The sequence below is a fragment of the Planococcus citri genome, chromosome 2 (assembly GCF_950023065.1).
Source record: "Planococcus citri chromosome 2, ihPlaCitr1.1, whole genome shotgun sequence".
NCBI classification, from domain to species: domain Eukaryota; kingdom Metazoa; phylum Arthropoda; class Insecta; order Hemiptera; family Pseudococcidae; genus Planococcus; species Planococcus citri.
This window is the reverse complement of record NC_088678.1, coordinates 18,095,017-18,104,514: the sequence shown is the minus strand read 5'-3', so window position 1 is coordinate 18,104,514 and position 9,498 is coordinate 18,095,017. Positions and strand designations below refer to the sequence as shown.

The 9,498-nt window shown below is 33.5% G+C and overlaps 2 protein-coding genes across 2 annotated transcripts; one reads left to right on the top strand and one right to left on the bottom strand.

The window, feature by feature from the left end:
- Nucleotides 1-3,098: 3,098 nt before the first annotated feature.
- Nucleotides 3,099-4,328, top strand: LOC135834013 (histidine-rich glycoprotein-like). Its single transcript, XM_065347851.1, has one exon. It carries the CDS (start codon nucleotides 3,099-3,101, stop codon nucleotides 3,912-3,914), a length of 816 nt encoding a protein of 271 aa, XP_065203923.1. The 3' UTR covers nucleotides 3,915-4,328.
- Nucleotides 4,329-6,875: 2,547 nt separating this feature from the next.
- On the bottom strand, nucleotides 6,876-9,186 carry LOC135833650 (carbonic anhydrase 2-like). The gene is made up of 6 exons (XM_065347419.1): nucleotides 9,046-9,186; nucleotides 8,818-8,979; nucleotides 8,609-8,750; nucleotides 8,378-8,486; nucleotides 8,054-8,296; nucleotides 6,876-7,973 (listed from the first exon to the last, which is right to left on the bottom strand). Exons 1-6 carry the CDS (start codon nucleotides 9,122-9,124, stop codon nucleotides 7,842-7,844), a joined length of 867 nt encoding a protein of 288 aa, XP_065203491.1. The 5' UTR covers nucleotides 9,125-9,186; the 3' UTR covers nucleotides 6,876-7,841.
- Between the last annotated feature and the right edge of the window lie 312 nt (nucleotides 9,187-9,498).

Below are 9,498 nucleotides of genomic sequence, written 5' to 3'. Positions count from 1 at the left end.
TACTAGGTATATTATTAATTTATCATTATTAGAATTGTGTTACAAAATAATTTTATATATTGTCAGTTCGTGATACAATTGACGTATGTATCGATCATGAACTTGAATCATTGCTTTAAAAACAAAATAATGCAGTAAGTACGTATTTCGATTTTTTTTGTGAATCTTCAAACAAAAGTTCTCCAAAATCTTTTTTTTTTTCATTTTCACTTTATCAACTTGAATTTCTTTCACGTTTAAAAATATTTACACCATTATAATTCAAATTCTTCTGCTCCCAATCCTCACAGTGGTGACCTCTGGTGAGAAAATAATTCCATAATTTCTATTTTTTCCATTTTTGAAAAAACTTGGACTGCGGTGGGCCTCTTGATTTTCAAAATTCGAAAAAATCCAACGTCAAAGCAAAATTTTCAAAATTCACAATTTCAAGTTTCAGCACTTTTCAAAAGTCTCTTCTGAGTAAAATGAACTCTCATGAGGATATTAACCACATCCCTAAAAAACCAAGTCGGTCCCCTAGAATAGCTGAAATTCGTAATTTCACATCAAATTTCAGCTATTTTAGGGGGCCAGCTTGGTTATCAATGGAGGGGGCTAAAATCGTCACGAGAGTTTATTTTACACAAAAGAGACTTTTTAGAGATGATAGAAATTAAAATTTTGGAATTTTAAAATTTCACAGTGAATTTGTATCTTATAAAATAATTGAAAATTGAGGGGCCCACTGCAGCCCAAGTTTTTCGAAAATGGGAAAAATTGAAAAATAAGGTATTATTTTCTCACCAGAGGTCACCACTCAGGAGGTTGGGAGGGAGGAAAATGCCAACTTCGAAAATAAGGACCACTCTAATTCACAAAAAATTGGGTTATTCAAAGTGTAGCAAAAATATCATTTTTGTTCAATGTTGTTGCTGCTGTATTTTTTTGAGCGAACAAATGATTCAACATTTCAATTTTTCCACTTCATTCGAGTAAAAATTACATTTTTTCAAATTGATAGCTGATCATTCGCAGCCCTATTTTAGGAAACGAGCAAGAACTGGAAACGGAAATCGCTACTGTTTTGATCAGATTGGCCAATTTTCAGATATCTTGATAAAAGTCTTAAAAATCAGATCATGATGAAATCAAATCAATGATATTCATATTTGAAGTGGAATTGAATTTAATCAGAATCAAGGAACTCTGAAGTGTGGCAGATCGACTGGCTTGTTGCTGAAATTTCTTGAAAGCTCGGGGTGATAATTTCTAGGAGGGGAGAGGGGGTACAACTTTTAAAATCCTTCTATTTAAATATTTATCAGCTTTGTGACTCATTTTGACATACAAAGAGTGATTTAAAAAAAAAATCATTTCTATTGCTCAGCTTTGTAAAGTTTGGTATTTTCGATTCAGAAATATTCAATTTAAAAAAATTTTAGTTTTTTTTTAATGAATTTTAGGAACTTTATCTTTAATATAAATGTGGTCGATGCTAAAATGATCCACTCGAAGCATCCTAGAATGAATTCATAGGTACACATTTCTTGGCTGAAATTTTATTTTCCACAATTCGGAATCAAAAAGTCGACTAAGGCTATAAAAGTCTACTTTTTTTTACGAATGTAGACCTCCTTGCATCATCTCCGGTTTCAACTTGAATTTTTTTTTCTCAATAACCTAGGGCTTTAAAATAACCTTTTGAGGTCATTTTTTCAATGCCTCTACAACACGTTTCCAGATTTTCTAATTCAGCAACTCATCGAAAAATTGTTTTAGGGTTGAGTGTGAGATCTGCTGTTAAAGCACATAAATTTGAGGATCGAATAGATATTGAAATATTCAGAGATGTTGTTTTTAAAAAGAGGAAGTAGAAGATTTCCTCTTCATTTTTTCAACACCTGATTTTACAATTTACAATTTAGAACCATCCATCGACATCGAAATCGCCTGCTGTTCACAAGAATATTTCTTGAATAAGGCCTCACCTGAGGCACTTGAAATTTGGAGTTGAAATTAAGGTGAACATTATGACAAAAGCTCAAATGCTTTGTTACTTGGAGTCAATTTTCAACTTCTTAAAAAAGAAAATGACAATTAATCAACCTACCCGAGTGAAAAAAGTTTTTTTTTTCTTCAAATTTTTAAATAATTAAGATTAAGCTAATAAGTGTTCTTTCACAATAAAATTATACAAATATAAAAAAAACGTACATCTCAATTTCCGGGTCCCCTGTCCAATTTCTATCATCGTCATAAAACTTTGGCTGAAAAGATGGAGGAAAATTCAGCATGTCTAGGACTGTTTGGAAGAGTTGCTTGGCGTGATACCAATTAAGTTTCCCAATTCAGTAGTCTGCTGAGGCTTCTCCTGTTACTTAATGGTTATAAAATTCGTCCTTCCGATTTCCAATAAAATTTCCCTCGCTTTCGATCGAATTTCATCGTCCTTCCATCCCATTACCTGCCTATTGACCTAGCACGAAAGTATTTTCTCTCCAGCACATTCTCTAATTAACATGGGAATCACGGATAATGAAATTAACGTTTTCCTATCCTATCATCGCTTTGCCCCATAACGTACTCACACTTCGACCCCGAATACTTGTCGAATTAATCGCTGCACTACTCGTATTTCCATGAACCACACTATCCTAGTTGCTTGTCGGTGCGCGTAAACATCGATAATCCGCAACGAATATTATTTAATATCGATTGTGACAAAAAGAAAAGAGAAAAAAACACTTGGGCCTAATCAACCATCCATTAAATACCGAGCAGACGCCGTAAAAACGTCCAACGTCGTGTTTTAATTTGGTAATTTCGCAATTTTTGGCCAAAAGTAATCAATGAAGCATCTAAGAACAACAACACATTTTACATTCATCCTACTCTTTATTGGTTTTGCTGACTATAACCTATCGAGGATGAGGATTTACTATACGAAAATATCACCGTTAACGTACACTCTTGTTCCAGTTCACGCGTTCTTATCAGTGAGGTTATCGCGCCCATATACAGAATGGGGGTAGTTGTCCTTTAAACCAAACAAACATTTAAATCTATAAATATCGTCATCGCGTATCACTATGTCGTAAATACATCGTTCGTTCATCATGTTCAAATCGTCTTATTGTAAATTACTGTTGTGGTTTTTATTACTGTATGCAATTTCATTAGTATGTGCTCGTGTCGTTCAACAACCTGCAGTATCCGAAGTAAAGGACTTGGCTCCGGCAGCCAGCCAACAACTATCAGCCAATGTGCCTGTCGCAGATACCCAAGTAGCCGAGTCCAAGAAGAAATGGAAAAAAGGCGGTGGCGAAAAACATCATTCCGATCACTTTTCCAAAAAAGGTAAAAAATCCGACAAAGGGTATAAATCCAAACACTCGCACAAGAAAGGCAAAAAAGGACACCATAAAAAGGGTAAAAAGAAGAAGCACTTTAAAGAAGAAAGCGGCCACAAGAAAAAGAAACACGACGAAGGAGGCTACCACAAAGAGCATAAAAAAGCCGAAAAGGGAGAAAAAGGGCATAAATACGAAGACCACGGAAGCTACAAAAAGGGACACAGCACCAAAGGTAAACACGAAGTACACAAATTAGACGAGTTCAAGAAGAAGAAACACTTCTTCGACGAACATCACGATGAAAAACATCATAAAAAGCACGGTGGCTACGAACACAAGCACGGGCACAAGAAAGGAGGCAAGTACAAGAAAGGGCATAAGAAACATAAGTACGAAGAAGGTCACAAAGGCAAGAAAGGCAAACACCATAAAGGTAAACATCACAAAGAACATAAAGGACATAAGAAGGAAGGAGGTGATAAGAAGAAATGGGGTCATAAGTCCGAATACGCCAAGAAAGGAGGTCATAAGGAAGATAAGAAATGGGGATTCAGCAAGAAGAAGTCGAGTAGTGGCTAGACAATTTGTTCGAAATATCCAAACAACTATTTTGACTGCTGTGATAGGACTGATTATTTGTGTAAGTGTGTAATGAATAATGGTTCTTAATAATTTTCAAATATTCAAATAGTCATCATTTTTAGTGAAAATTTTCAGTTTAATATTAACGTACTGATGGTTCTTTTGTCGAATCATTCAACCAGTTTCGAGTCATTTAGTATACTAAAAGTTTGCTTCGATATTTATTGAATCGCTAGGTGTTAATTTATTTATTTGTAAATAAATTATTTATTCGTTAAACATGTGCGTTGGTATTGATCGAATCAATTGACGGTGGCGCCAAAGTGGCACAGTGATTAAGATGGAAAATTTTTGCTGGACAAAGTCAAATGTTTTGCGCATAAAAAGTGGAAAATTTGGTTACTGTTTTTTTTAAAATAGGGTATCGATTTCATTTTTGAAGATTCTCAAAACCCCCAAAAAACTCAGACATCTCAATAAGCTTTTGAAAATGAAAAATGACCCAAGAAAAATTTTTGTTAAAAAGTGTCCACTTTTGTCAATATTTTCAAAAAGTGTTCTTTTTTGGGCAAAATTGTCAAAAAGGGCCAACTTTTGCCAAAATCGACAAAAAGTTCTGTTTTTTATTTACTAAATAAGTTTACCTATAAGGTTCTAGTTTTTTTTTTTTTTTTGGGCAAATTTGCCCCAAGTCAAAAAATGTCAACTTGGGGTGGGGGTAAAATGTCAGGCGTCAATTTTTTGGCAAAATAGTCAAGATGTAGGTACCCATTTTTGGGACAACTGTTAAAAAGCGTTCATTTTTGTAAAAATTTTCAAAGTGTACATTTCTGGTAAAATTATCAAAAGGGGTTAATGTTTGCTAAAATTGTCAAACACTTCTGTTGCTTTTTACCAAATTTGCCCAAGCAGAGAAGTGTCAATTTTATGGTGTAAAATAACAAAAATCGCCATTTTTTTGCATAATAGTCAAGAAGTGACGACTTTTGTCAAAATTGTAAAAAGATGTACATTTTTGGAGCCATTTTTGCCAAAATTGTCAAACTCCCCCGTTCTTGCTAAGATTGCTGAAAAAATCCAGTTTCATGCCAAAATTGTCAAACAGTTTTGCAGTTTTACACAATTTGCTCAAATATAAAGTTCTGGTTTCTTTTTCGCTTTTCTCAAGTGAAAAAACATCAATTTTTTGACAAAATAGTCTAGAAGTACCCATTTTTAGCACAATTGTTAAAAATTGTTCATTTTGTCAAAATTTTCAAAAAGTGTAAATTTTTGGAAAAATTGTCAAATTCAAAAACTGTCAATTTTATGGAGTGGGGGGGGGGGATATCAAAAAACATCATTTTTTTGCAAAATAGTTGCCCACTTTGAGCACAATTTTCAAAGTGTCCACTTTCGTCAAAATTTTCAAAAAGTGCCATTTCTGATACAATTTTTAAAATGAACCAATTTTTGCCAAAATTGTCAAAAAGTCTTGTTTTTGTCAAGTTTGCTAAAAAAAAATCATAGTTTCGCTAAAATTTTCAAAAAATTCCCATTTTTTATTTAATTATCAGACAGTGACAATATTTGGCGAGTTGACGACAAATTGTAATGTTTTTCGTCAAAATTCTTGCAAAGTAAATTTTCTGATAGAATAATCAAAATGGTGATCATTTTTGTCAAAATTCCTCACAAATTAATGCTTTCTTTGCCAAAACGTCCAAAAAGCATTGATCTTTGCCCTGCCTGCCTAAAATGACCTCTTTTGCTAAACCAAAGTCTTGGTTTTTATTACACAAAATTGCTTAAGAACTCACTTTTTTGACAAATTTCATCCCCCCCCCCCAAATTCTTCCATTTTTTTCAGTTTTTCCCCACAAATAAGCCCTTGCTGGATTTATTACTAAATCAAATATTTTAAAAATTTCATTCTCAGAAAAGGAAAGCAAATGAACCCGATCAAACCTACCAAATGAGGTCAAAATCTCTCGAAAACTTACAATTCAGGACATAAAACATCATTGTTTTAGATATAAATCAATTTTCCTGTCCTTAAAATTGGAAAAAAAATGAAGAAAAAGAGAGAACAATTTTGTACGATTGAAGTGAGGGCGAAAACTTTTGAAAATTTGTGATTCGAGAAGTGGAAAAAATTGTTTTATATCAAACAACAACCAAGAAAAAATTTTCGACTTTGGCCCATCGCAATTTTTAGACATTTTTTAAAGGTAAGTAAATAATTATAATGATTTTTTCAGAGAACGTGTAAATTATGACCTAACAAGGTTTTTCGAGGACCAATATCGAAGAATAACGATAAGGTCATTTTCAAAAGGACCACTCGAGATGCTTAAAAACCCAAAATGAACCATTCAAATAGGGAAAGTTGAAAATTGAAAATGTTCAAAAAATACAACATTGGAATCGCAATCTGAATTTTCAAGCACGTAGAATTCATTTTTAACGATCAGTTGACGTCAAATTTTGAAATACATTACCAAACGCGGAGGTTCAAAATGTTGAAAATTCTCAAAAAACACATCATGAGTATCAAAATCTGAGGCATCTTTTTACACTTGTTCGTTAATTGTTGGTTCATGTGGGATTAGTACGTACATAAGTCAACGTCTCTAACGAGTGCAGCGCAGGTAAGTCAAGATTAATCAATGATTTACTCCAAAGCAAAAAAAAATGCCAAGAAATCTAGTCAAGTATCTGGCATTTGAACCCTATGGTCATGTAAAATTGACCTTTTGGCTAGGGCCAGATCATTTCTCTTTTCCTTTCTCTGGCCAAAATTCGATAATAGAAAAATTGACTTCTCACATCAGAAATAATGTTGTTTCAAGTACTTACTTGAAATTTTCCAAACAAAAATCCAATGCAATCCAATCAAACCTGCAGGAAACTCTCAAATTTTTCTTAGTAAAATATTTAAAAATTTCATTTTTATCAGTGATTTAAGCCTGATGATGAACACTTGGTGTTTGAAAAGCTTTGCACTAATAAATAGTAAAAACTGAGAAGCAAGAGTTATTTTTTCCTAATTCATTTTTATCCACATATAAAACAAGTCATTATAGCTAATCGCTGATTGCAAAATAGTTTTTGCATTTACTTTCACCATATTGGTTGATGGTTCTGAAATGTGTTGTTAAAAAATTATCAGGTTTTGAAAAAAATCTGAATTAAAGTATTCATTTGCCTTTTTCTATCTATTATAAATACATACAGTCTCGTTTATCCTACAGGTATTCGCGTAATTTTTTTTACGATTCTGATTTTTTCCCAAAATTGGTTATTTTTCAAAATGCATATTTATGTCTTGAAAAAAAAATGAAGAATCGCGAATTTTCGCCGTATCCAACTCCTACAGGGTGTCCAACAAAACGTCCAGACGAAAAATCATGACCTTTTTCATGACCTATTATTCACATTTTCGTATGACATGAAAATCCTCCCACAAAAAAAAAACAAAATTGAATAACTTGAAATTGCCAGGAATTTTTTTCAATTTGTAAGCAAGTAGATACATCAGTTTTGTATGTAGAGAAAATTTCAATTTCACATCCCCCCATCTCCGACTTCTCATCCCCTGCAATCTCTTCTCTCTTTTTGTCTTCTCAAAAAATGAAAAAAAATGCAGTAGTTCACCTTTGCATACCCAAGTATATTTTTTTACGTTTCTAGGGAGATAATCCGCTACATTATCTCCCGCTCGCTAATCGCTTGGTGGACAAACTAGCGATTTTCTCCCTTAAAAACGTAAAATATATTATGGAACAAGGGAAATAATGTGATCTTCGACCATTTTGAGTTACTTCCCTCGCTTCGCTCGGGAAATAAACCTCAAAATTTGTTGAAAATCACATTATCTCCCTAGTTGCATAATCTACTATTACGTAGATTAACACGATAGATGCCGAAGTAAATACCACACACTTAGATCGGAAGTAATGTCTGAGTGACACCAGCTCTGCATAAGGCAGGTCGCATCTTCGACGAATCGTGAGTCAACGAGTTAGCGAATGGCTTTCCAAAGAAATTAGTCTGTATATTAAATGTTTGATCGAACTGGAATTGATAAAAAAAATCTCAATAAAAAAATACAGACCCAGTCAAGCCAATGAACTCGACATTATGTTGAAATCTACCTGCTCTTGAGTGATACAAAATCCGGAATTGGGTTTAAAAATTACAACAGTTAAACATGGGTAATTTTTGCCCGTGTATTTATCGAAGAAGTTTCCTGTGTACGTGTAGTAATCCGTTTTCGGGCTCAAGAAATGTATCCCATCAATATGTACGCCGAATGGAACATATGTAAATGATCCAGCTTTGGGGATTTTTCGAATTGCTTGGCTCACTTTTTCAAATGCTTTGTTAAACCTTGAGCACTGAATTTTATAATATCAAAGTACATAATTCCATTATTATCAAGCACTAACTCAATAATGAATTGCAATAATCATGCTTACAATTGTAAAAAGGAAAACATAGTCGACGAAACCATCTTCATGCTTTATAGCTTCAGTGAAATTTGTGTACTTGCTGTTTATATAAAAATCTCTGACTACGTAAGGAAAACTGAAAAAATTATTCAATTGATAATACGTAGGTACCTAATAGATAAATAGAACAAACTGAATGTAGGGAGTGATTTGAAGGAGTACGAGAACATAGATTAGATTCAAGTATATTTGTTTCACCTTTTCTTATCAATTGTAGTTCCAGTCACTCCAGCTGAAGTATTACTTGCCCAGTAATATTGGAAACTAAGGTAATTGTATACTCCTTTGAGAGGACCACCGTAAGACTTTGCAGCAGTTCTTCTTTGGTCATTGGTTTGAACTGTGCAATAGGAAAGTATTTCAAGTCATGTCTTGGAGTGGATTGTGTATCATGGTGAAATATTTACTTGACACTCCAGTATTAATTAAAAAAGTCGGAGCACCGTAATATCCTTCGAAAGTTATTGGAGTCGACGGGGGACATTTTTTAGTATCTTTTGTGACCACGTCGACCGTAACAGGTTCGTATCGTAAATTGAGAAAAGGTCCATCAAAGGTCACATTAGGGCCTGAAAAATATTGCCCACAATGAAAAAATTTTCAGAATTTGAGGACTGTACGAAAGTTCTACATACCTATTTGAGATTTCACATTGTCTACAGAAAGAGCGACTGCGAAGAATATGCACCAAGAGCAAAACAAATCAAAACGCATTTTCGAGGTAACTGCTCACTACTCAGTAAGGTAGGTATGTTTCATTTAAGGCACGAACAAATATAATCCAAAACTATTTTTTGTAGTTGTTTGTTGATAAACTGTGGCGATTCAGGGTCACATGGTTTATCGTTCACGTTCGGGACACGTTATTTAAATTTTTATGGACAGATAAAGTATCGTAGGTTGTTCAACATTTTTCGATAGATACGAGTATTCTCCGCAAACCATCAATATTCGCTGATTGCAAGAGAGTTTTTGCATAATTATATATTGCCTTTGCTTACTATTGGTCGCTTTGACATTTTTAAATAAACTCTGACATTTCTTTTTTTTCTAATTTGAGAAAGTTTCAAAAATTTCTTGAAAATTAT